Source organism: Semicossyphus pulcher, unplaced genomic scaffold, assembly GCF_022749685.1.
Source record: "Semicossyphus pulcher isolate SPU_LCO1_2020_fin unplaced genomic scaffold, fSemPul1.0.p SCAF_9, whole genome shotgun sequence".
In the NCBI taxonomy this organism is placed as follows: Eukaryota; Metazoa; Chordata; class Actinopteri; order Labriformes; family Labridae; genus Semicossyphus; species Semicossyphus pulcher.
The window spans coordinates 18,773,805-18,799,808 of record NW_027211770.1 but is presented as its reverse complement, the minus strand read 5'-3'; the positions used below and the strand labels follow the sequence as shown (position 1 = coordinate 18,799,808).

The following is a 26,004-nucleotide window of genomic DNA, read 5'->3' as shown; positions in this document are numbered from 1 at the left end:
GTTTTGTTTGCAATTAACTAATTATTAATTTCCCCTCTGAGGACGAGGGCAGAGGAGTGGGGGGGAATCAATGCAAACATAAACAAGAAGCAGAAGCACACACAGCACTGATTATTGACTCTCCTTTGAAAACACGGTGTACCTGCGTGGATCCGGAGCTGGCTTTCACCCTGGTGCTGAGCTCATCCTCGGTGATCTGGCTGTGGTTGTGTCTGCTGTAGAGCAGGCGGAGAGGCACCGTGTCCTCCTTCCCCGCGAACCTGCCTGCATCACGAAGAGCCTTCAAGCTCGACAAGGCGTCTCCTGCACACAGAGACAGGAAAACACCATCTCGTTACACAAGTGATACATTCATCACAAACAGCGCCATCTGAAATGTCGATTGCTCCTGTTTGCTTTGATAACAAGGAGCAGCTACAGGCTACATGCATATTTCAGATGGAGATCATGAAGTAGACGATGAAAAAACAAAACAACACGGGCCTGTAAAGATGCTTTCACGCTTTGTTTGCGCGACAATAATTCAATTATCTAAAATAGCATCAGTTACCATTTTGGGCATTAGGGCTGCTCTGGTGACCGACGTGCATCAATCCACAGACGCACAAAAGGGAAATCCACCATCGCGGGCGCATCCTCAGCATCATCACCTTCCTCTCGCTCTCTTTTGTTGGGAATTATAAAACAATGCGGTATTCCAGGAGCAGGCTCTCAGGGTCCTGCCTTCGCTAGGGGAGATGGGAGCCGGGGCTGGTCGTGTGGTTAGCGCAGTCCCTCCGGATCGGGGCCATCAGGGTCCTCGCGAGTCTGAACGCCGAGCGCGTCTGAGAGGGAGAGCGCACCGAGACCCCGCGGATCAGCAGCACGGAGGAGGCAGGGAGGAGAGAGAGAGGGAGGGAGAAAGAGGGAGGGAGGCAGGGATGGATGAAGGGGAGGAGAGGACTGGGAACACCTCCTTAAAACACATCAATATCCAGCGGCTCACTGCAGAAACGCCTAATGCATAAATATGAGCGAGCAGTGGAGACGGGATGGAGGAAAGCTGCCGGCCCGGCCTTCCGCTGGACGCACATCAACACCCGCCTCCTCCTCCTCCACCTTCCTCCATGTTCAACTGCTGCAGAAGCGCCATTCCTGCCCAATTCTACCTGTTATTATCAGCACGAGCCAGTCCAGCACCTGTCAGGGAGCCAAAAAGCCGAGTTAATGAATTCCTGTGTGCGCGTGAGGTTGCATTGTTTTTGTTTACGCTTTGTTTTCTCTTATTGGGCTGCAGCAATATTTATCTCTTATCACTGAAAATCCTGACTATATTTGACATGCTTATCTTGTACATTTCATGCATTCACAGAAGCTAAACATTGTTTACACTTTCATGTTACTTTCACTTTCTCAGACCTGCACAAGTGTTGATTTGATTGATCACACCTGATGATTTAGGCAGGTGTGGATTTGCCCAAGAGATTTCCTTCCAGACACATGCTGGGTTTACTGAAGGAGATGATGCAGCTCTGAGGCAAGAGTTCAACACAAACTGGCAAACATTTACAGCTTTCAGAGCCCGAAAAGGTTTATAATGTAGCCAAACTATTTTGAGGGAATACTTACTTTTTTTTGCTTAAACACTTTTTATGTAAATTGTAGAGAAAATAATAAAAGGGGAAAATATATGTGTGTATTTATTTTGTGGGTCAGGGTCACAAACATATCACACAATGACAAACTCATACAACCAGGACTGAGGCCTTAAAAGTTTGCATGTTCTCTTTGTGTCTCCAGTTTAAAGACTTTGTTCCTGCATTTGTTCTGTAGGTTTGTGCATTAGAGTAGGGCATGATATCAATTTCTCTACAGGGGAGAGTTGATGTTCTCTGTAATTAGGTGGAAAAAAAACATGTGCCTAATATATCGTTATCAAAATCGTCAATCAGCAAAAATATCGGCATATCGGATAACGGCATGAAAATCCAATATCGGGCATCCTTAGTTTAAAGTAAGGCTGCGACTAATGATGTTATTATCGAATCTGCTATAAATGTAAAGAACTTATTGTGAAAAAGGCTCATTAAGATTTCCCTGAGCCCAAAGTGACGTCTTCAAACTGCTCCTTTTGTCCCACCAACAGTCTAAAACCAAAGACTCTTCATTCAGTTTGAGAAATGACAAAGAAAAGCAGCAAATCCTTTCATGTAATGAGATTAAAACAGGAAATGTTTCACGTTTTTGCTTGAAAATTTCACCAAAACTATTGGTGATTAAAAAAAATTTACAACTCATTTTCTTGCAAATGATGAATCAAAGAATTGTTGCAGGTCTCGTTAAAGTAATGTCAGATAAACTGTAGTTCGTGCACCATAATCATAAAAGCACAGTGGCATCAGGTAATATCTGTATAATGGGCAAAAAAAGACACCGTCTGCATTCAGCGTTCCTTTTTATTTGCAGTCCTCTCCTGCTTTGGAACACATTGTTGCTTGTGTCTTTTTAATGCCATTGGCACAGAGACTCCCATTTGACCCAGTGCATCCATTTGAGAGCAGTGAGGGAAACAAGGGCACCGTGCTAATGCACTACACGCAGAGAGAGAAGAGGGAGACGCTGAGCTAATGCATCAGAAAAAGCACATGAAGGCAGGTCATTAAAAGTGCACTTAGGAATAATCCTAAAATGTCATATATAATGTCAAGTACCACACGTCCAACCTGCAGGGCATTCACATTCAAATACACATGAAACCACGGCATGTATTTTATATACACACACACAGTAAGGTTGTCTGGGTAGATTTAAGTTGACTGTCTCCAGATGACGGTAAAACAATATGACTAAAGCTGCCGTTTGGTGGCCTTTAAATGAACATGCAGTTATAAGACTGCATGCAGGTACAGTAAACTTTGAGTAAGACGTATTATAAAAACGTATTATAGATTTTTAAACGGTAAAGACAAAATGAAAATACATCTTTCTGGTACTGCCCAATTTAAGATCCATAAAAAGGACTGTTCTGTCCTTGGAATACTTTGTGATGGGACTTTAAAGGCGTCTGCAGAGCGGTGTCACCATGAGGTGTTAGTCCAGTACACGGTGACACAAAGACATTTTGAAGGATAAAACTTGTCCATATAAATTGCGGCGAGTTCAAGTTTAGAGTCTGAATGTTCTCTATATTTATATCCCTTTTTAATGCAAATTACATCAGTTAAAAGCAAGTGGCTATTATCAATTTCTCTCACTAAATGTAAACCCACCCAGATTTAGATTAAAACAAGATGTGCTACAGATTTGTGCTAAAAGGCCTTCAAGTTGATTTAAAACAAATGTTTGACATGTGAATATTATATAGTTGAATTGATTTCTTCAATTTCTAGTCCAATTTGACGGATCTTTGTGCTGAGTTTAGATTCAAACTGCCAAAAACGTATTTTAACCCATTTCTGCAGCACAAGAATATGTGCAAAAAGCCTTTTTAAAACCACTATAAAGACAATTATAAATGTAATTTGTGTTCTGGTTTACATCTTTCAAATTCTATATCTCCATCAGGTGAACAAAATGCTTTAAGGTCTCAGCAGCTACCTTGCAGCTTAACTTGATAAAAGCCCTGAAACGAAATAATTCACTGTAGATCATTCTTCTCTTTAAGGCGATGTTTCTGAAGACAAGAAGAATCAATTGTCCTGCAGAGTCCATGGCACAGAAAGCCGTGTGGTTCTAGTATTAGAAAAGGCAATAATGATCCAGTTCATTTTTTGCTGCTTCTAGTCCTAAAACCCCAGGAACTCCACGTCCACGTCAGTGCTTGACTCAAAAAGCTCCCAAAGTTTCCGCATGGAGTCGTCAGGAAGGTCTTTTGGCTCCTCAACAGAAGTCTCCACTTTCCGTCTTTTGCGTTTATAAACTCGGACCTTCCTCTTTATTTTCCGAACAGGAGAAAAGTTTTGTGCCGGAGGGAATATGTCTTCCTCCTCAGAGCTGTTTCCAGTTATTTTGTTCTGAACAGCCCCGCAGACGGAGGGTTCCGGATTCTTATCAGACTCCTCCTGTTGATTTATTACATGAAGGCTCTTTGAGGAAACCTCATTCTGTTTGTTCATAGAGCACAAGTGAGAGGATGAGCTGTTTATGTCCTTTGTTATCATTTGGTCCATTGGGTCAACCTGAGAAACTCTGGAGGGAGTTGAGGCCAGAGTCTCACCTCTAGAGGGAGCTGTTTCTGTATGAGGCAGAGGATTTTGACCCGGCCTTGCTTGATCAGTGCAAGAAGTCATTGAATTCTGTCTGCACAGCCATTTACGTGCCAGAGATTTGTGCTTGGATCTGCCTGGGTGAGTGTAACATTTACTCCTGTCCTCCTCTCTGTGAGTCAGAGGAGCAGAAGCAGGAGTTGATCCATTTTTTAAGGTGTGTCCTGGATTCGATCCCTGGTGCCCATCAACAGTCTGGTGTTGCTCTTCTTTAATAATCCCTGATGTATCGAGAGCTCCCTCGTGCCTTCGCTCAGTTTTCCCACACGGTCCAGGAGCAACCAGAAGAGAGGAAACACTGCACTTTGGTCTGACAGGAAGCAAAGAACAGATGAGATGAGCAAAGAGGAAGAGACGGATCGATCATGGGATATTTCAAAAGTATGAATACATTTACATTACAACGTGAAATGTCAATAGAGATTTAAAAGGAATGGGAACAAATTACCTTTTTACTTGAGTTTTTATGTGAATAAAGTTGCAGGGAAGAGTTGAAGTCAGTCGGTCCACAACTAAATATTGGTCACTCCTTGAGAAAGCCTTGTGACGCTCACTTTGAAGATGCTTTAAGAAAAATAAAACATCAGCCAGGTTAAATGATTGATAACTGCAGCGGTCCAGTGAGTTAATAATTAATCATCTATTCACATATTTGTTTTTCAGACAATCTAATCAGAGTGAAACACACTGGACTATGTAACTTGTATCATTACACAGTAGTATCAATGTTATTACACAAGACGACATTTCATCTCGAATTTTAGAATTTACTGTTTTGCCGCCCACCCTACATGTCGTTCTGTTCTAGGTGTTAAACGCTAAATAAGACAACATCAGTTAGTTAAAGGCTGCAAATTCACAGTGTTTGAAAGCTTACCAGCTGCTGATTTGGTGATTCGATATTCCTTACAACACATTACGTAATAACGGCAAAGAAATGTCCAAACTTGACTTAAACATTAGTAAATAAAATTTGGGTTAAATCTTTGCTGTAACTCTTTGTTAGCTCTGAAAATATGCCCTTTACTTTATTGTGAAAACGTCTCAATGTAAACCATGTGAGTGTCTTGGCTTATTATATATTACTATGAATTTCGTCCCTTTAGTCAGATTGTATTGGAAGATAATAACTTACCATTGTGAGGTTCTCATATTTGATCAAACAGCACTCGCAGTAGCCGCCTCGTTTCTTGTCCCTGTTCTTCTTTCGGCCGTGCCCTCTCTCTTCACTGTTCCCACAGCAGCAGAGGTCACACAAATAAAGCCAAACTAAGATCAAAACAGTTTTCTGCATTTTGATAACATTTTAATTCAGTCTTGATGGGCGGCTCCACCAAGTCAAACAGTGGACACGCTCTTTAAACCGACAGAACTTTACACTCAGCTTTTGATTTAAACGTTTCAAACTGAAAGATATGTGTATGAAATTGTATTTTCAGTCAATAATCTGAAAAACATCTTCAACATCTAGCATGGCTGTAAAATGACCGGATCACTGAGAAACACAAAACGAGCTGCGTGACAACGTAAGTAAGTTATATCTCCTTATAATATCCTTTACAGAACATTTGGGTGCGATGTGGTAGTTACAAAGGTTAAAATTTACGAACTGCTACAAGAAAAAGTTTAAAAAAGCAAAATAAAATCCTTGTGACTGTGTTACATATTTCTGTCAAGGTGTAAAGTTAGCTATAAACAAAGCAGAGAAGATTCGCCGTACCTGCGTCCCTGCTGTTTGTTCCCAGGAGGATCCTTCTCCTCAACACAGAAGGGACTACAAGGAGGAACAATCTTCAGGTTGAACTCAGGCATGTTCGGCATGGTGAGGTAGATTGGACGATAGTGTCTAAAGTAGGGAAAATATATATAGTCAACAGATGTAAACAGCTCAAAGACAGTTGGTGGAGGTCATCTTTTTGTTACCTACTGTCTCTTACCTGCTGGAGTCCTCGACCTTGATGAAAGGTTTACCGATCCGTCCTCCTGGAATAAATGTCATTAGGTCAACTTTAATTTGAGCGTGTGTTAATAAAGCCACAAAATCAATGCTGAACATTTGTGCCTTAAAGAAACAGTCTGAGTAATAAATACAGACGCTCAGAAAACCTGTTTCGACCTGTGTAAGACATTTACCTTTGACTTTCTGTAAGCTGTGTTTTGCTGCTGACTCAGCTTTGACCTATAAAGAATGACGGGAAAAAAAATACATTTTAAAGCAAAATGTAACCAATAATCTTTTATAAAATATTCCCCAAATATCAGCAATGTTTTACAAGATTAATAGAAGATTTTGAACCTGTAAACTTACACTTGTTTTGACAGCGGTGGTAGCAGGACGCTGGCTGTTGACACCCTTTTTTTTCTTCTGCACATAGGCTAATATATCTGCAATTTGAAAATTAAAATAAAACTACTTTCAGCCATTATTTACATTAAACATTCAAATAACGCACCTAAGGGTTGATGTAAAGTAACAAAAAACAATAGAACCTCTTCAACCTACCATCTATGTAAAGGATTTTCACACCCCACTCCAGAGCATTTGACAGGATCTTGTTCATTTGAACCCTCTCCTAAAAAACAAACAAGTGTGTATTAGCACAGAAAACGAAGAGGTTATAACAGTTCCTCTCTAAACTCATTAGTGTTGACTTCACAAACCTGCTTTTTCACCACTCTCTCCACCAGAGACTTCCCTCGACTTTTAATTAACTGCAAGACAATAACAGTAAATTAAAACATTGACAAATTGTAAATATGATCAAGGAGGAATAGGGCACAGGTAAGCAGTGAGACTGAGCATTTCAAAAACATGTCTGAACTAAGAGTGAACTCACAGTGTCTGTTTGTCCCTGAGACCTGCTTTTGATGCCGTCGCCATGGCTGCCAGGCCGGTGAGGGTTTGAGCGAGGGTGAGGTGAACTCGGTCCGGAGTCTGGGCTGGGGACCGGAGAGTCCTGCTTGAGGCAATTTACGTATCGAGCCTCCCTCTTGTTGGATACCAGAAACTTTATTTCTTTACTGAAGAACTTCTCGACTGTCTGAGTCACAAACAAGAGAAAAACAGGATGAGGCTTTCGAGAAACTTCATGTATAATTCAGACTGAAACAGGAGAAATGAATATTTTTCTTTCCTCACCCCTCCGAGCTCCTTGATGTCACACTCCAATGTCTCTGCTATTCTGTTCGATGGCAGATCCAGGTAAAACACTTTCCCAGCAAAAGGTTTGATTTGAGCAGGCTTAGTTTGGCTCAGTGTCGCCTTGTCATCTCCAGCACCGACTCCTTTCCCTACAAAGCAATCAGCAAAGTCAGACGATGAGAGAGGGAGTCCAGTAGTAGTTTCAACTGAAGTGCTTGAATAAATACTTAAGTGATCAAACACAGATGAAACGATTCACTTTCCAAACCAAAATGATGAATTGGTCAAATATCACATTTTTGATGGTTAAAGATTCAGAGATACAAAGAGCAGCTGTGTCTTTTTCTAAAGTTTGTCCCCTTTTTCCTATTTTTGTGTCCAGAAAGAGAGTTTGAGGAGAGAATAACTCCTGTGCTGTTGAGATTATAAAGCCATTCAAAACATATTAGTTTTGGGCTAGCTATATAAATAATTGTTATCTCTGACATGACTTGAAGTTCCCTCAATTTAAAGTTACATTGTGCCGACTGACAACTTTTTTGACAATAAAATAAAATAATCAATATCTTAGTCGGTGACGGTAAAGACCGATGATTAGCTTAACCCTACATTTTAAATTTAACTGTCAAGCACGAAACGGCCTTTAATCATACTGATAAAACAAGAGAGTTAACAATAATGTTACCTTGCCAATTTGGTCTTGTATTCCTCTGGATGCGTTTTGGCTTCATTTTATTCTCTTTCATTGAGAAAAATAAATGTTTGTATTGGCTTCCTGTCTTAAGTCAACATGCCCCAGGAAGTCCTTTTCTGTCTCCTGTGTGTAAACAAAGGCAGAGATATTTACAAAAAAAGATCAACATTAAGCAAAAACAACGTCCAAATAAAAATATATGAGCAATGAAATACGTGATGTGAATTGTTAACCGGTTATCCAGGTTCAACTGGCAGTGACTTTAACTAACCGTGTAACGTAAGTTCGTGTCTCGTTTCTCCAGCGGACAGACAGGTTTGACGGTTAGCTGCGTAACTCAACTTAGGTTACATTATTTCGTAAGCCAACATTAATAAACGACAAGGGAGCAGCGTTCGCACGTCTGTTACATCATAATATCCTTTGAAAAGCGGTCTTACAATGTTAAGCCAGCTGTACTAAACTTCCAAGGTAACTACTTCGCCGGGCGTCCCTTTCCCGCTTCAAATCCAATACTCAAAGAAGCATACGTTGCCATGTTTGACAGTTTCTTGCAACGTAAACATGATCACGCTTAAAACCATTACGTTCTGAAAGTATACTTACACTGGGTTCTTATAAACATGTATACAATACTTTCAAATATAATTGTTTAGCCATACTTGTTTTTGATGAACGTCAATGCTGTCCTTTCCATTCTTTCGAGAATCTGCAAAGGGGTTAGGTTTTACGGAATCTCTTCAAACCTGGCAACACCGGATTTGGTAAACGCAGTCTTTGTGTATGAATGTGATGTTTCCTCATTTATGTAAAAACATACAGCGAAACAAATTGATACATTTAAAAAAAAATGCATCAAGAAATTGTATAATTTCCGAAAGAAATGCTATACTATATGCGGCTGTACTATATTTGTACTATATTTAATACAACGTAAAGGACAAGAATGTGCTCTGCTGAAATGAATACTACGTAACTTTTGTTATCATGTAATGTTTGCTGTAACTGACAAACTAGCTGGGGTTACAGCCCCTGACATACTCACGTGTTTGAGCTATGCCTTCCAATTAAGCCCCATAGGACAGTAGCAACTGTGATACTGTTGGCAAAGTTAAAACCTGAGAGGAATGAGTGTATTAATGGAAGACTTGCTTTAAAAAGGTAGGACGTTAGCTAAAGTAGCTCTCTTCATCATGTAATCTAGTATGATTTTGTCATAACGCACAAACCAAGCTAATGGTACTTTGGCTGCTTATTAGCCCAGTATACGAAAACCAATCCTTACGTACACGATGGCTAACATAGATTAAAACATGTCTAATGTAGAATTGTATCTGTTTGTTTCAAGAGGAAAGTATGAATGGTCAAAGTCCCAATTCTGCCAACGGCGGCATTACTCCACTCCAACAGATGGTGGCGTCCTGCTCTGGAGCCATTCTCACATCATTGTTGGGTGAGATCCCAAGACTGATTAACTGTCATGTTTACCAATTTCCTTCAAATTAGGCTGGTGTTTTTACTCATGTAGTGCCACATTACTGTTGACCATTTCTCATAACTCGTCTGTTTTTGTTTTGTTTTTTACCGTTCTGGTTTCTACTCAATTTCTACTCAGTTTATTTTTTAGGTGGCACTTTATTTTTTTAATAAAACTATGACACAGTTTAATATCATGTAATACTTTACTATTTTACACTGGTGTTGACTCAACTGCATGTATAGTTAGAATTTAACTGCATCATAAACTACAGTTCCCAAAACACTCGTACGATGGCACTCATTACTCACTTGGCAAACAAAACTAAAACCCATAATTCATGTATTTATAATTGTTGTATAATATCATTACAGTAGATATACATAATGCACAGAAAAACACTACATATGGCAGCATTTTACAGTGCACCTGTTGATGACACATATAGAGGCTCATGTTGAGTTTTTGCTTCTTTCAGTCACTCCTTTAGATGTTGTGAAGATCAGACTGCAAGCACAGAAAAGTCCCTTCCCCAAAGGTAAAATAGATATGAACCGTGTTATTCGAGTAGAATGTTTAATACTCAAAATGTTAATTGATGTTTAACACAAATGTTTCTTTAATGTCTTTCAGGCAAATGCTTTGTCTACTGCAATGGACTTATGGACCACATATGTGTGTGTGAAAATGGCAATTCCAAAGTCTGGTACAAAGCGCCCAGTCACTTCAGTGGCACACTGGTAAGAAATTTCACATAGCCATTGTATGTCACCAAAAAAAGAGGACAGCCTAACAGCACATCTTCCTACACTGACTGTAACTCTGTATTTTTGCAGGATGCCTTCGTTAAGATAATACGCCATGAAGGCATAAAGTCATTGTGGAGCGGTCTGCCTCCAACCCTGTGAGTGAGAAGTCTCTTGTGTCTCTTTTATTCCTTCTTTGCACTTCAGTCAGCCTCCTCTCCTTTTAAAGCCGATTCATTGAGCAAATGCGGTTGGTTAGAAGTCATTTGAGCCGTAGCTGATGCACTCAGTAAGGGTGTTTTAGTTTCACATGCACCTATTAGTGGCAAACCACCAAAGATTTCCTTGAAGGCTGATCATATATGCGCAATATATGTTAACGAACAGTTACGGAATTTGTGTTTAATTAATCATGTTAACTTATTTATTGTGTTGTTTTTGTGGTTTAATTTTTCCCCTGACTGGTATATTTTGATGGAAGGGTTACTTATGTAAATTTTTATATGTGCTGTCTCCAGTGTGATGGCAGTCCCAGCTACAGTGATCTACTTCACGTGCTACGACCAGCTGTGTGCAGCGCTGAGGCTCAGGATGGGAGACTACGCTCAGGAGGCTCCTCTTGTGGCCGGAGCTGTCGCAAGAGGTGAGCGGAATGTCTTGACTGTCTTTTCTCTCTGGCATTGGGATGTTTGCCCTTGCCCAAATCTGTAGATGTGTTTTGATCTTTTCTCTCTTCTGTTTCATCACCAGTGGGTTCAGCGACAGTGATCAGCCCTCTGGAGCTGATCCGTACTAAGGTGCAGTCTCAGAAACAGTCCTACAGGGAGCTGACCGCCTGCATCCGCTCGGCCGTGGAGACAGAAGGCTGGCGATCTCTGTGGCGAGGTTTGGGGCCCACGCTGTTCAGAGACGTGCCGTTCTCAGCCATGTACTGGTACAACTACGAGAAGGGCAAGAGCTGGCTGTGTGAACAAAATAACACCAGAGAGCCCACGTTTACCATCACCTTCTTATCTGGAGCGGTGTCTGGATCTGTAAGTGCATCTCCACACTATTCAACTTTTCAGCCTTTAGATTATAGAAATGAATCTGACAGACAACATATAAATTCATACGTAAATTGAAATGTAAAACTTCATCAGCGTATTTAAACATATTTCTGTTTCTTTCAGATTGCATCCATTGTAACGTTACCTTTTGATGTTGTCAAAACGAGAAGGCAGGTGGAGCTGGGGGAGCTACAAGCAAAGAACTGTAATTATGGCATTTATTCTATATTATTATTTTATTTTAAAGCTCCTGTGAGGAACTTTCGGTTTGTGTTGATTTTGGCGCCCCCTGTGGACAAAGACGTACCTCTTATCTCTTCTCTGATTTTGTCCTGTACATGCTTACGTGGTGTTTTTGATCAGAAAACCTTATCCTGCTTTCTTTAACAGTCATATGTATCACTCATGCGGCGTGTAGTTAATCACTTCGCCTGACACTTAACCCCCGCCAGCAGTTTCAGGCATTAAAAATAACAATATAGATATTATCAATCTTGTAGAAGTGAATATCTTTGGGTACCAAACAAAACAAGACATTTTAATTTATCTACCAAACAACTAATCCATTATTTGTAAAGTAACTGACAGATTATTTGACTGTGAAAACATTTGTTCGATGCAGCCCTAAACTGCCCACTATGGTTACACAATGTCACATTGCACACTTCCTACTAAATTCTGTCAGATGAAAACGTTTAATATTAAGCTTAGCGATTGAAAGCGCATATTAGCTAGTTAGCAATAAATATATGAAGGTTCATTTGTTTGTCACCCAAATACAAAACAGGGTTACCCAGGGAATGGTTCAAACATCCAGATGTTTCTATTAGTTTATATAATTTATAATGTGAAATAGCCTCAACAAGCAGAGCACATTGCTTTGCTGCTCACTACAAACATGGAATCCTTTCATCTATCACAGTGTTGAATTTCTTTAGAAAACATTAGTGAACCAAAAGTGGCCAAAGATACAAACGTGTCTGTGTAACTTAGTTTTGAGTTGAGCAATCTGTTATAGATTGTATTTATGAAACAAGGAGACATCATGAAATAAAAGGATTTCGCTACATTAAAGCCACGTTAAAAAAAAATGGAGGAGTGAACACAGTGACTATTAACAGGTCAATGTTAATGGAAGGGTGGTTAAGCTCATTTGGGCTGATGGATCAGACTTTGTCTCTGTCTTCTCAGTATCATCTGAGGTCTCCACCTCCACCTTCAGCGTGATGAGCAGGATTGTGGCGCAGGATGGAGTCGGTGGACTGTTTGCAGGTAGATACCATCTGCTGTTATGTGAATTCTTTTACTTATACCTCACTGAATAGCACATAATTGCTCCTATTATCTGTTGCCTCTCTTCCAGGTTTCCTCCCCAGACTGATCAAAGTCGCTCCGGCCTGCGCCATCATGATCAGCACTTACGAGTTTGGAAAGGCCTTTTTCCGCAAACACAACCAGGAGAGGATGCTCGGGCCGCTGCAGACCAGCAGCACCTGATAGTCGTCCAGTCACTTGTCACTGCTGGACTCCACCGGGAAGCAAAAGGCTTATGTTGCCAAATTTAAACACAGCGGAAGTGAACAAAATGAACTGATTAATATCTGCAAAACAAGATGTTATAGATGATCACGATTTATATAAAAGCTTGTTATTAGTTTTTGTAGTTTAATATTCTGTGCTTTTATGTTCACCAGTGTAGATCTCATGCGCACAACTAGACAGAAATATTTGTCTCATCTGTGTTCAAATCAAATGCTTTTTGATGCATTGAACATCCAGTAGATGGCAGCCATAGATTTATGTGATTTTCCTCTTGCACTTGGATCATGTGCATCGTGCCTGAAGTCCTTACATCACATGTTATTCTGTGTGCGTCCATCTCCAATCAGTGTATCCCAAGCACTTACAGAGGATCTCTGTTTTGTACTTCCAGTCCTATCCCTTGTTACTTTTATTATGTGTGTGTGTGATGGACAGAGAAAAGGGCACAACAGCTAATAGCATGCCCTAAGAATGTGAGTGTGACGCTATAAGTGTTATTTTTTTAGTTTGATCAGACACTGTGACATATGTAAACATACATATACATATCTACATACGCATACCTTTGGAAATAATTTTATTCTATTGATTAACTTCTAGCTTTATTCACACACCTGTTCATTGTCAACAAGAACATGTCAGTCAAATCGTCACTGTTTAAATAAGTGGAGTTTATTCCAAATGAAGCATATAAAAGCAAAGAATCCAATAAAACATCTGCTGCAACAAGCTAAAGGCAAAGTCATGAGTTCAGTGTTGAGGTACATGGCTAGTCACCAATAATACAAATCACATTATACTGTTATCCTGCCAATACGCTTGTTCCTCCTGTCAACATATCTGTTTTAAGATATCCTTGAACGAGTCCTAATGCAGATCAATAGTGTAGGACTTGTTAAGGGAAGGATCTATTTGTAGTAACTAGCCATTAAAATACTGCATTTGATCATTTAAAGGGTGTAACAACGAGAGTCTGTGTGTGATAAAAGCCAGAACTAAGAGGTGAATTTTCATTTACCTGAGAACTAAGAACTAGAGTGTGATACAGCGTTATGTGAAACACTGACAACGTAACACTTAAAACTGAGAATATTTACACCTGAACAAATGTGAGTCACCGTCCTAAATCAAAGAGATTGCTAGATTAAAAACAAGATTTTAGAGGCAGCACAGAAAAAAGACCCTTAACTGCAGGAAATGATTCATAGTGACAAGAGACTAAACACACAAAGCTTTTTTTGTTTGCTCCTAAACTTTGATCTGATCTACAGTCAGTGTTTCAGCATGCTAAGATCTCCTGGAAAACCTTTAAGAGAAGGAGGGGGGTTAAAAAAAACCACTTGATTTGATTTGGTAATTCTCACACCAACTTCAAAAACATGATAATAAAGCTGGAAAAGCTCTATAAAGAGTCATTAAACATACGTATAAGACGTTATTCGGTTTATGGAGCTGAGTTTACACACAGTTAAAGGAACATGCTACACCACTCTCATCTTGCAAACCAGACGTCCATTAAAGCTCTGTGCTCCACATACAGATCATAAACGTCTACAAACAGAAAATCTACATCACCTACATCTAGAAAGTTCCTGGATTGTCTGGCCCTGGTGTCAGTGTGTGTTATTCGTGTTATTTGTAGCTATGAAGGAGTGATGCCGGGGCTGCAGATCTCTGCTGCAGGACTGGCCAAACACTCGCTGGACTTCAGGCTGGCCAGAGACTTGTAGCTGGAGACGGAGGTGAGGGAGCCACACAGACCTCGTAGGGACGGAGTTTCCTCTTTACCTGAATGAGACAGTGCACATGATTAAGGCTCATGTAAGATTAGAGAACAGCGCTTGCATGCAGGAGGAGGCGTACCTTGGTGGGGCCAGTGTGTGCTGCTGGCTGGCCGGGCCTCCAGACTCAGAGTGTGTGACGGCTCCAGAGACGTCTGTGAGAGGCTCATGTCTGTGGACAGCTGCTCCAGACTCTGGAAACTCTTCCTGCAAAGACAGGACAGAGGATCAGTTAAGATCGCACAAACACTTATATAATTATAAAAACAAACCAACAATCATTTTATAGTTGATGGATTTGTTTGATTAAGTAATTTACAATTATAAATATTGTAAATTGAATATCTTTTGTCTTGAGGCATTTTCCACTCATTTATTGTTTGTATCATCCTTAAAGTACCATTTTTACCTGCTCCATGGTTTTTTCCAACAAATTCTTGCAGATAGGTTGTCTGTGATACAGTCCATCAAGTTCCTTAAGGTCATGTTTTTGTTTTGCTTTTATTTATATTATCATTTCCTGTTTTATTTTGAAACTCACCCTTGTCTGACTTTCAGATCCCTGCTCCCTACTGTGTCAACCCGCCCTAATTAGACCCACCTGTGTCTTGTTTCCCCTTGATTGCCTGTGTATGTACAGTATACTCTGTACGCTCTGTGCCTTCCCCCTCATTGTCAGTTCGTTGTGTGTTCCTTCGTGTCGCCTTGTTCCAGCATTTTTCCTAGTGAGTGATTTTTGTGTATGACCTTAGCCTGATTTTTCTCCCTTGCCTTTTTGCCTTTCCCTTTTGGGTTATTTACTGTGATGATCCGTGTATGGAACCTGGACTGGACATTAAACTCTTTTACCTGCCTTGAGTGAGCCGTGCATTTTGAGTCCCTCATCTTATTTATTCTATAGGTTGTGTCACTTTGTGGTTTAAGAATACGTAAAGTAACCAATAAGGATACAGATGATACACAAAGATAAATAATAAGATGTAAAGTACATCCCCAGCTTGGAAAGTTTACACTAAGAACTTTTTTCTAACTAGGGTATGATTTTTTCTTTTCCAGTTAATTGAAATGATAACTGAGCAAGATCGCTGCCTGTACAAATATATTTCAAATAATTTTAGTGTTTTATGATTTATAGTTGAGATGTATTAATAATTAATATACATAAAATAACATTAAAATTATTGGCAGTCCTCGACATAACCAAACTAAACCTGGATTGTGGCGGACTCAGCTACGTACTCCTCCCACTGCCCCCTGCTCTTCCTGTACAGCAGCGTATCCAAGGCAACTGCGTTGGCATCCAAGGCAACTGGAGAGGGCCACTGATTGGTCAGGTGGGCCGTCAGCTCCTGTCTGGACCGCAAGTCATTGTTCTTCAGCACCGTCCTAGAGACGACAGACAGCGTCCAGAGTGAGAGACAATTTCTGGAATAATTATACTTGTTAAATAAAAGAAGGGAGTCGTTAAAGCTCCTGTGAGGAGTTTTTCGCTGGTTATGAAACAGACTGAAATTAATTCTGATTACTCTATATGAGCTACAAAAGCAAACCAGGCCATCGGCGACATGATTGATTATTTCTATATGGTTATTTTAAATGCCTGAAACTGCTGGTGGGGGGGTAGGTTACAGATGAAGCAATGAACTGCACGCTGCCTTTGTTTACATTTTCCAGGGCAGAAATTTAAACTGAGTGATACCTGTACCTTTGGTTAAAAACCACCACTAAAGCATGTACAGGACAAAATCAGCAAAGAGATAAGAGGTACGGCTTTGTCCACAGGGGGCGCCAAAATCAACACACACTGAAAGTTCCTCACATAAATTAAGCTTTAAATTAAGTAAAAAAACATAATATGGACCAATGTAGAGTCTTAAGGCACAATTAACATAAAAAGTTTTGACTTTCAGCGACAAAAAAATTATAGTAATCATTATTCTAAGTCATAAAAATTGGTATCCAAAAATACTGCACCAGTCAGGCGCTACAAACTATCAGCTACCTCTGATCTCTGCAGCCTACACACAGGACATCTCCCACATCTGTCTCTGTTTGAAAAAAAAAAATCTGAATCCTTCATTTGTTGTACTTTTCTATGAGCATCTCACTCTCTCTCACGCTCTGCATCACTTTGCTTTTCACTGTCCTTGCATTTGAAAACATGCACTGACTCATCGCTCTGGCTTGAGAACGCAGCTTTGTTTCCAGAGATCGTGACACAAACCCTCTCGACAGACTTTGCTGCCTACGTTGAATTAGTGCTCAATCCTGAGAGAGCTTTTTCTCTCTGATTGGAACTTTAATGGAAAGAAAGACGCAGCGCTGATGCGGCTTCGCTCGGCTAAAAGCAGCACCGACTGCGATTGATTCAACAACACATAAATAACAAACCACCTGCAGCCTCCCGGCTCCTCGCTGAGTCCTGACTCCTGAATGTCAGACTCACAGCTGGTTCTGCTGCACAGTCCCCTGCACCTCAGATGCACTCGCTGACAAACACACACACACACACACACACATATTGTCCTGAACTCACAGTTGGTCCTGAAGCTCCAGTACGATGTACTCAAGCTGCTCCTTCTCCAGTGTGTGTGAGAGGTGTGTGTCTGCCAGGCTCTGCTGAAGAGCTTTGTTATGAGACACGGCCTCTGACAGCTGGGCTTCTCGGAGACGGACCAGCTCTTCCAGGTAACCCTGAGTCACACACACACACACACACACATATACATGCAGTTTTTAATTTGTTAGTTTGCTGCCATGTCTAAATACTCTCATCTTTGTTTTGTCTCAAAGCAAATAAAAACCGTAGAGCAGAAAGTGTGGCAGCCTCAGCATCTTCAATAACAGCTGAGGCCACACACAGGAACATTAAATAACATCAGTGTGTGTTTGTCTTTTCCCCTTCTGGTATTTTTACATTTCCAGCCTCTAATTGTCAGGCAGACATCAAGCAAAATGTCACATTGGATTATATTACCATCTGATTTGTTTGTCTCAAAATAAAAACACACGCAGGTGCTACCTTCTGCTCCAGCGCCATGCGATACTTCTGCTCAAAGCGTTTGCACTTGCTGAACAGGTTGCTCTGCTCGGTGAAGATGGAGGCGGCGGTGGCCGTTTTGTCGGGGGTGCTGCTCTCGCTGCCGCTGCTCCCCAGAGTCCTCATCTCCTCCTCGTCGCTGCTGATGCTGTCTGCGCTGCAAGACAAGTAAATCCCAGTAAATACGACTTAGATAGATAGATAGATAACACAGGTGAATGATATGATTTGGCTCTTTATGGATGTTTTATTTGACCTCATATACCTTTGAGTGAACTTCAGGTAAGGCGTGTAGTCGATCACAGCGGGGCAGCTGCCGTCCAGACCCTCTCCTTTCAGGCAGAAGCTAAAAAAAAGAAGAAAGGAAGGTGAAATTCAAGAATCAGCTTTTTTTTTTACCAGATTTACAGCTGTGTCACTTCTTTCTTACACATTGATTTACCTTTAGAGTATTTCTTTGCCTTCATGGGGACCAATAAGTAAACAATACACTGTTGTGTTAATAATAAAATCAACTAAAACCGTAATTGTATCATTAAAATGAAAGCCTTTCAAATCAACCTCAAAACTGGCAGTGTACTCATGCAGAGAAATATGGAGAGAAAGTAGTGCTGAGCTACAGGAAGAGAAAATATAACATGATTAGTACCTGAAGTCGATGGTGTTGAGTCCGATGAGTGTGTCTGCTAACAGCCCCGCCTCCTCTCCCAGCATGATCGCTCCGTCCTCATAAAACCTCCTACAGTCGACACATGTGCACACATAAACAGCATTAATTGAGCTCACCCTCCTCTGGATCTACACTGAGGATTAAAGAGAGAGTAGAACAGACAGGATGTGTGTTGAGTTACTGCGTAAGAAATGTTCCTGCAGAAAGCTGTAGTTAGAGAGAGACCCTTCCTGCAATTTCATTGGGTACCACATAAATACCTGGTGGTTTTCAGTTCCCTCAGTGCGGATGAGATGTATTCTGATAATCTTTTCTCCATCAGGACCACTCTGATCCACGCTCTGCCCTGCAGAGACAAACACTGAAGCTGTTAGAGGAGGCTTATGTCACCAGTAAGACTCTAACAAGCATAACAAGAGATTACAGGGAGGCTAGCTGCTCTCTGAAGCCTGACTAACATCAGAATGCACACATGCTCAGAAAGACATTGTTAACATGTTGACGTGTAGCAGATGTAGTGTGTATCAGGAAATAGTTTGCACTAACTTGAGGCCTAACATAGTGTTTTGGTCTGAGTCAGCAGATAGTTTGTTTTATAGGCTGACGGTGTCCTGGGAGGATTCAGTGGAGGAAGCGTCAGAAAGGAAAGAGCTTAGATATGCAGCAGGGAGGATGGAAGGTCAGAAGTGGGATGTAGAGGGTTTGTAGCACAGAGATGTCAGACAGTTAAAACAAGTCAGTGGATTTGGATGAGGAGAAATAATGTCAGTTGGGGGCCAAAACAAAGGCAATAGTAAGAGTGAAGGGAGGTGCCCATTTGATAACCCTGTTAATGTGCCAGCTCTCGCTACCCATCTAACTACAAGTTCAAATTGTGTGGGCCATTAGAAGCCATGTGGTAGGGTGGGTAGTATCAGTATTGTCCTGGAGCTCACATGGCGGAGCCTGGGTCTGTTGAAGTTGGCAATGCTGCTTGGGTTGCGGTGGCCATCGAGGGTCATGTGGTAGGTTCATTCTAAGTATTGGGACGACGAGGAGCAGTTTGTTCACTGAGAGCACTTATCCTTGTTAGCCATCTTAGTTTAGTGTGTTAGCAAGTGTTAATTTCTGCTAATTAGCACTACTCATAAAGTACAGCTGAGGTCGACTTTTACCTGATGATGGTACTACATTAAAAGTCAGAGGATCATCAATGATTACATTTCTTAGATGGATGGATGTGTGTACACATTTTCATGGCAATCCATCAAACACACATTGAGACATTTTACTCAAAACCCCAAATGTTACGCTTCCTGTGGGGCTGGAGGAAATGTGTTTCATTCAAAGACACACATTTATAATGTCTTAGAAGCATGAACGTAGTTAAGTTTGAGCCAATCCTTCCAGTAGACAGATGTAGACATATTATACTGTGTAAGTGGACCTGCTAATGGTGCTGCAGGAAAAGCATCTTAACTTCTTCCCCATTATAAAGTACACAAAATGCATATATAGCACAGAGAACGGCTGTTACTGACATGCCACTTAGACACCATGATTAACCTTTCCTGGTATCAGAAGTTCAGCTCGCGGTTTGTTTGGCTGTATCATGACTGAACATCCTACGAACTGTGGTGAAAAGCCCGAGGCATAACAAAAAGAGTGTGTGTGTGTGTGTGTGTGTGTGTGTGAGAGAGAGAGAGAAACAGCGCCTCTTGTTGTGTTTTCCTGCAGCCTTTTTGAAGAAACAATATTAGCTCCTCTGTTTGTTCTGCTCCCTGCGGGTTGAGACTGAGTCACATATTAACATCCTTGGCTGGACTCCCTTTGATCTTTTTAAGGGGATAAAGTACAGAAAGATAAAATCACAAAAGCCTGATTCTGCATTGTGTATGTAGGTCACGATATGTTGTGCATACAAAACTTAATGTTGTGGTTATGGTCTTAAACATATTATTTTGTATCAAATCAAATGCTTTGTTTTTATTTGACTGTTAATGTTTGAAGAGTCAACTTCTTGTCTCCCCAGCTGCCTGATGTAATTAAACCTGATCCCAGTTTATCCTCACTTTGGCTCTCGATGATCGCACGTTCTCCATGCTCTCAATGCTTCGGATGCAGTTATGAGGGACTTTACTGCAGGCTGCTTTTATGCAGTCCCAGAAGCTCCGAGGACTCTCATATCCAAACCAAGTCGTCTGACCTGAGAGAAAAAGAGAGGCACTTAATGGACTTTCATTTCTTTTACAGGCTGGAGGATGAGAGCTTTAACAGGCAGGTTTTGTTTTCAGTCTTTTCACTACGAATATGTTCCAACAGTGTCCTTTGACTTTACACTAATCTCATAAAGGGAAATGAAATGACCGTGCCTGCCTTAACTTGTTATTTAAAACGATGAGTCATTGGTATTTAACATAAAACATTTGCATATCAAGGCTGCTTGTGGGTTGGAGGTATAAAGACACTAAAACCACAATGTTCCTTCTTATTATCACACATCATCCCTCTCTTCCTATCACTCGCCTACCACGGAAAAAAGCGATAAAACTGCATATAACAAACAGCATAGATTGTATAGATTTCGTTGGGACAAGAGGAAAGTCACTTCATTTTTATACCTTTGAGTCGATGGCTGAGTATTTGCTCAAGGATGGAAACAAAGTTAACGAACTCTGGAGACGTGTCGTCTATTGTCTCAAAACAGGAGCGGTCCAGCAGAGTCTTCACCGAGAACCTGAAAAGAGAAAAAATATGGTGTTAAAAATGTGTTTTTGGACCTACAGATTAAAGGGAAACTTCACAGAGTTTACTTATGAAGCAGAAGAGAGGAGTCACTGTTGGTCTATCAGCACAAATTATAACAAAGCACTGAAGGGATCTTAATTAGCTAGCTAGTAAAAAGATGCCACTTGTTGCATTATGGGAACTGTAGGATAAAGTTATTTTCAAGCTTGAAACATAAAAGTAGCTATTCTTTTTATTTTAAACCTGTCCCTACTGAGTCCCCCAACTTTATGGAAGTGAATGCGCCTCTAATCATGTGATGGATCCATCTCCATTTTTAGACACTAGCATTTGAATATCCACAATAATGAACAGGGTTTACCATCTCTAATTAATCACAGGGTATGACAAATAAACCTACCTGGCCTCCACTGTTGTAATGAGGCTTTGATTAATACCCTCTGATGAATCCAGCAATAATGTGTTGCCCACTATGACAGTCATGTGCACTGACCCACTCTAATCTGATCAGGACTAATTAGACAGGAAGGAGAGTTAATGAAGCAAGCTGCAACGTGTCAGTGTGTGTGTCTGTTGTGCAAATACTGACAAAATGTGTGTAGTCTTAATGTCAGCTGAATAATCTGACTTCATATCTCTCTTTGTCGTTGCTTAGCAGCACAGCGACCACAGAGGGATGTGCTTCCTGTGAAAGAACTGAGTTTGTCTTGTTTCCATGAACATGTTTTTGACCACATATTGTGGACATTAACATGAAGTGAGTTTACTCTCTGGGTAGGATATATTGCACATATCCTCAGAGTTACTTTCAACATCACAGAGTAAAAATCTTCATCTTTCATGGAAGAATAAAAAAAATCCTTTTGAAAAAGAACTATTGGTGCCAGTTCAAAGTTTAAGGACACCTGCAGCAGACAATTTACTCCCATATACATACATATATATACATATACCAAGTTAAATGTATTTACAAAGAATATTTGAAAAAGAAAGTGTTCGCAAAAGTGCTTTATGGAGGAATTCAAAAAGTTTAATAAATCAAAAAACACTTTTATCTTTATCTTTATACTTTAGGGGACTTAAATGCAATTATATAAAGGCGCTGCTTGAGTAAAAGTGTTGATGATGGTTGATGAACAGTCTGAGAGTCCTTAAATCCTACAAGCATCAACAATACTGCCAGGGGCAGATCCAGAGGGTTGGCCAGGGGTGGCCTGGGCCCCCCTTGAAATCTGAAACTGCTTTCCCACTGGTCAAAAAACCGACTAACACCCGTTACAATTGGCATTCAGACCCGGGTCAAATGACTCTGCAGTAGACCCGGGGAATTATCGCCTCAGCTCCGATAAGCAATGATGGGAACACAAAACCCAGGGCGACATGCTAATCTCCTACCCCTTTCCGGCCTGATGCTATGCTCTGTCAGTAACTTCTGCGCCTCCTTGTCATCTTAGCTACAAATTCCGCCCGTCTCCGTCCGAGCAGCGCTCGAACATCGTTCCAAATTGGTCGCCGCCTAGTTTGATAAACAGACTGAATGAGTAATAGATAAAATAAAGACCTAACCACCGTAACATTGTCACTGTTTACTAACCGTTTCTCCGGCGTGTTTGACGGTGACAGTGACGCAGCAGAAAAGAGACCGAAAAGCAGTATACTCCACTGGCAATGGGAAAAGAGATATGTTGCCATTCTGTTGCGTTACTTTTTAAGGGTAAAAAGTATACACAAGGAATATAAGAAAATGCTATTTAGTCGCGTGTTTGTGTGTGTGTGTAGGGGGGGGGGGGAACACCCCTGCAGAAGTCAGTGCCTGAGTCGGGCCACCTCAGTCAAAACAGTCTGGATCTGCCCCTGGCACCCACAGTACTGCATTCAAATGTAACTCTGATGTTGTCATGAAAAGTCGAGCACACAGTTTAGGCTTTGAAGTGTTTGAAGTCGTGAGCACCCCGTTGCGAGGCAACTGAAAACAAAATCATCAACATCAGCGTGTTCCCTTTCAAAACAAGAGCGAAATATCTGTTTTCTGTATTTTAACTTCATGCTTATGTATGAGGGAAGTTACAAACACAGTGATATGACTACTCATAAACGTTTTAAACAAAAATAACACAATGGTTATTCAAACAAACCCCATATACTGCACTGCACTTGAAGGCACCATTTTCATACATTTTGACATGTTACAGCAGAAAAAGTACAGGAGTAAATAATAAAAATGAAGGCAGTAACATCTGTATAATCGCAGTGGGACACCTAAATAACAGAGTAGTAATTATTCATTTTATGAGCAACACCTGTGCTTCCATATGAACAACAAAAGCTAATGAGGGTCTCCAGCTTGCCTAAAAGACGGACGACTGCACCGCACATGAAGGAAAAGCTGATTGAGTCAACATAAATGTTTCCAGTTCAGCAGAGAAATGTGTTTAAGAGATAGCGCTGATTTATTTATCATAGCATAAAAAATAAGTTAAGGGGCTTGTTGTACACAAACCTCAGCAGAATGATGTATTATAGGTTGATAATTTTCAGTTGTTAATGTTAGTAACACACAAATAAAGTAAACACTACGGCTGAGGCTCAGACGTAGAGTGGGTCGCCCTCTAATCGGAAAGTCGACAGTTCGATTCCACAGCTCCTCCACTCTGATCCACAATAAAAAACACAAAGATATTTACTATCATACCTTATAAAGAGAAGCTTTATATTCATCTCTAAAAGATGCTGTCGCTCAGTGCGGGAGAGGATGATGAATTTCACAACTTAAAAGCTCCCTCAAAGTTGTTTTCCTCTGCCTGTCTTTAACCCCAGTTCTAATTAATCTTCTCCTCATTCATTTTGTCAATCTGCCATCAAGTTTCTCACTCATTCCCTCCTCCGCTCTGCTTATGGCAATCAGTTTGAGCTGAAGGCTGGTGCGGAGGCGAGAAAGGATCAGACAGGTCAGCACGTGAGAAGCCCCTGTGACTTATTACTTTTCCTTACATCTGTTTCAGTTGAGGTTAATGGATCATACAAAGCACAGCCACACACCTGAGACCTTGAAATTACATTTGTTACATTGTAAACTGCCGGACCGAGCAGCTGGAGCAGGTGGAGCATTATTAGTTTGTTATCTGAACTCTCTCAGTTTCTTCCCTTTTCTTTGACCCTCTTTTGCTCTTCTGTCCTAAATACACCACAGGGACCGTCAGTGAGGGACAGACATGCCAGCAGCACCAAGAGGACCACAGATCAATACTCAGAGCAGAGAGAGTCTAACACTACAACGGACACAGAGAGGGAGGAGAAGCGGGCAGGCGACATGTGTCTGTGTGTGTGTGTGTGTGTGTGTGTGTGTGTGTGTGTGTGTGTGCCTCAGCATCCATCAAACATTGAGGAATAAACTGAGGACAGCAAGGTTGTGTCCTCAGTGTTGTTTACTGCATATTCTGCAGAAAAACACCAAATATACACAGATTTCATTCACACAGATCATCATTTAAGCCTGAGGCCAAAAAAGGTTAAAGGTCAAATTGCACCATAACATGAATGCAAAAATGTGCATAAATATAAAAAACAACAACATTTTAATATGTTTTATTATTAGTAATCCACGTTCTTTCAGGGGGTGGAGTAGTGATGGATGCATTTGGACTTCTGGCCTAAGTATTTCTAAAATCCTGGTCTTGATCGCACTGTGAACTCATTATGAGGGTTATTTAGACTGAAATGTGATTTCATGAATGTTTTATAGTGCAGGTGGGATCGTGCAAGTGTATTGTGTGTGAATAAAAGATAATTATAATGTCAAAAAAACACACACACATTGCATCTGCCCGAGGTTAGCTAGCTAATATATAAATATCTTTGCAATAATATTTAAATGCAACCCATCCAGCAAACACAGAATGACTTTCTCCTATTTGCATATGAAGTCATATTTCTAAATAAGGATGGAGCCACTGGGTTCAGTCCTGCTCCTCAAGCTAACCTCAAACAAACATGCGCCTCTGAAATGATCAAATCTGCCGTCAGACATTGAGCTGCAGACGCTGCTTTCATCCTCCCTGTCAATGAAAGAAAGATCAGTAAGAGGAATCCCCACCTGCACACCGTCAGCAGGTTCCTCCTCTCCACCGCGGCGCTCCTGCCCGCTCCCCGCTTGCGGGTGAGATGAAGCCCCACGCCGAGCGACGCCATCCCCGGCCCGTTTCCGTGGCTGCGGCCGGTGGCTCCGCTCCCTCTCTGCAGCACCAGGGCAGGACCAGCTGTCTCCGTCACCTCGGAGGAACACACGCTGCTCAGCTGAAGGAAGGGGTAGCTGAGGGTGGGGGGAACGAACCACAGACAAGTCAAATGTTAGAGAACTTCCGGTTGGTACTTTAAAAAATAAAAGCTCGTATGGCAGCTCGGAAACGTTTTGTAGCCCACTTCCTCACAAGAATTTCTTACAGTGTGATAAACTCTGTAACAGCACTTTGACTTTAATATAGAAACATAATTTACAGAAAGTACAGCACATTTCTGCAGTTAACTAGCTATATTACTGCTAAAAGTATATTACTATTATACTTTTTTCATCAGTTTATGGCTAAAACTTTTAGTGTGTGTGTGTGTGTGTGTGTGTGTGTGTGTGTGTGTGTGTGTGTGTGTGTGTGTGTGTGTGTGTGTGTGCTTGGGAGAGGGAGCGTGAGAGAGTGTATAAGTGTTGTGATATTGAAATTTGACTTTTTATTTACTTCATTTTGTACTCTGTGCTCTGAATTTTGATAATGAACTTATGTGATAAATTTGTGTTTGCCTTTCACTTCATGTGAAGCACATTGTGTTGCCCTGTGTATGAAATGTGCTATATAAATGAAGTTTGACTTGACTTGACTTGACATGACTTTATTTTTTGCTGT

At 40.9% G+C, this 26,004-nt stretch overlaps 4 protein-coding genes across 5 annotated transcripts in view; 1 reads left to right on the top strand and 3 right to left on the bottom strand.

Moving 5' to 3' along the window:
- Positions 1-811, bottom strand: part of adam22 (ADAM metallopeptidase domain 22) — a 58,056-nt gene extending 57,245 nt beyond the window's left edge. Inside the window, exons 1-2 of the mRNA XM_069655915.1 lie at positions 551-811; positions 143-303 (exon numbers count right to left, since the gene is read on the bottom strand). Coding sequence (XP_069512016.1) covers positions 143-303; positions 551-647 — 258 coding nt within the window. The 5' untranslated portion in view covers positions 648-811. The remainder of the gene's footprint in view (positions 1-142; positions 304-550) is intronic.
- Positions 812-2,418: 1,607 nt separating this feature from the next.
- Positions 2,419-8,117, bottom strand: dbf4 (DBF4-CDC7 kinase regulatory subunit). Its single transcript, XM_069656349.1, has 12 exons — positions 8,072-8,117; positions 7,384-7,535; positions 7,082-7,285; positions 6,906-6,956; positions 6,748-6,817; positions 6,541-6,629; positions 6,378-6,423; positions 6,182-6,227; positions 5,965-6,090; positions 5,380-5,473; positions 4,693-4,808; positions 2,419-4,554 (listed from the first exon to the last, which is right to left on the bottom strand). Exons 1-12 carry the CDS (start codon positions 8,115-8,117, stop codon positions 3,765-3,767), a joined length of 1,830 nt encoding a protein of 609 aa, XP_069512450.1. The 3' UTR covers positions 2,419-3,764.
- A 963-nt stretch (positions 8,118-9,080) lies between these two features.
- On the top strand, positions 9,081-13,629 carry slc25a40 (solute carrier family 25 member 40). Its single transcript, XM_069656491.1, has 10 exons — positions 9,081-9,241; positions 9,429-9,533; positions 10,036-10,095; positions 10,191-10,297; positions 10,394-10,461; positions 10,822-10,946; positions 11,054-11,337; positions 11,476-11,557; positions 12,544-12,624; positions 12,716-13,629. Exons 2-10 carry the CDS (start codon positions 9,437-9,439, stop codon positions 12,847-12,849), a joined length of 1,038 nt encoding a protein of 345 aa, XP_069512592.1. The 5' UTR covers positions 9,081-9,241; positions 9,429-9,436; the 3' UTR covers positions 12,850-13,629.
- Positions 13,545-25,320, bottom strand: rundc3b (RUN domain containing 3b). 2 transcript variants are annotated; one of them, XM_069656489.1, is made up of 11 exons: positions 25,206-25,320; positions 20,986-21,101; positions 20,437-20,570; positions 18,646-18,731; positions 18,365-18,454; positions 17,981-18,061; positions 17,698-17,872; positions 17,212-17,369; positions 15,915-16,061; positions 14,758-14,882; positions 13,545-14,682 (listed from the first exon to the last, which is right to left on the bottom strand). In XM_069656489.1, the coding sequence occupies exons 1-11, from the start codon at positions 25,298-25,300 to the stop codon at positions 14,537-14,539; spliced, it is 1,353 nt and encodes a 450-aa protein (XP_069512590.1). In that variant the 5' UTR covers positions 25,301-25,320; the 3' UTR covers positions 13,545-14,536. The 2 variants fall into 2 exon arrangements, with proteins under 2 accessions (XP_069512590.1, XP_069512591.1); XM_069656490.1 differs by having other exon boundaries at positions 14,595-14,682; positions 15,887-16,061.
- Between the last annotated feature and the right edge of the window lie 684 nt (positions 25,321-26,004).

Coding starts and splice junctions, on each gene's coding strand:
- dbf4 (XM_069656349.1), bottom strand. CDS start 8,117: ATGAAGCCAAAACGCATCCAGAGGAATACAAGACCAAATTGGCAAG. Junction 7,536..8,071: donor TACAAGACCAAATTGGCAAG/GTAACATTATTG, acceptor ATTGCTTTGTAG/GGAAAGGAGTCGGTGCTGGA. Junction 6,630..6,747: donor GAAAATCCTTTACATAGATG/GTAGGTTGAAGA, acceptor TTCAAATTGCAG/ATATATTAGCCTATGTGCAG.
- rundc3b (XM_069656489.1), bottom strand. CDS start 25,300: ATGGCGTCGCTCGGCGTGGGGCTTCATCTCACCCGCAAGCGGGGAGCG. Junction 21,102..25,205: donor AACCTGCTGACGGTGTGCAG/GTGGGGATTCCT, acceptor TTCTCTTTTCAG/GTTCTCGGTGAAGACTCTGC. Junction 18,062..18,364: donor CTCAACACCATCGACTTCAG/GTACTAATCATG, acceptor TCTTTTTTTTAG/CTTCTGCCTGAAAGGAGAGG.
- slc25a40 (XM_069656491.1), top strand. CDS start 9,437: ATGAATGGTCAAAGTCCCAATTCTGCCAACGGCGGCATTACTCCACTC. Junction 10,298..10,393: donor GTCACTTCAGTGGCACACTG/GTAAGAAATTTC, acceptor GTATTTTTGCAG/GATGCCTTCGTTAAGATAAT. Junction 10,462..10,821: donor AGCGGTCTGCCTCCAACCCT/GTGAGTGAGAAG, acceptor TGCTGTCTCCAG/TGTGATGGCAGTCCCAGCTA.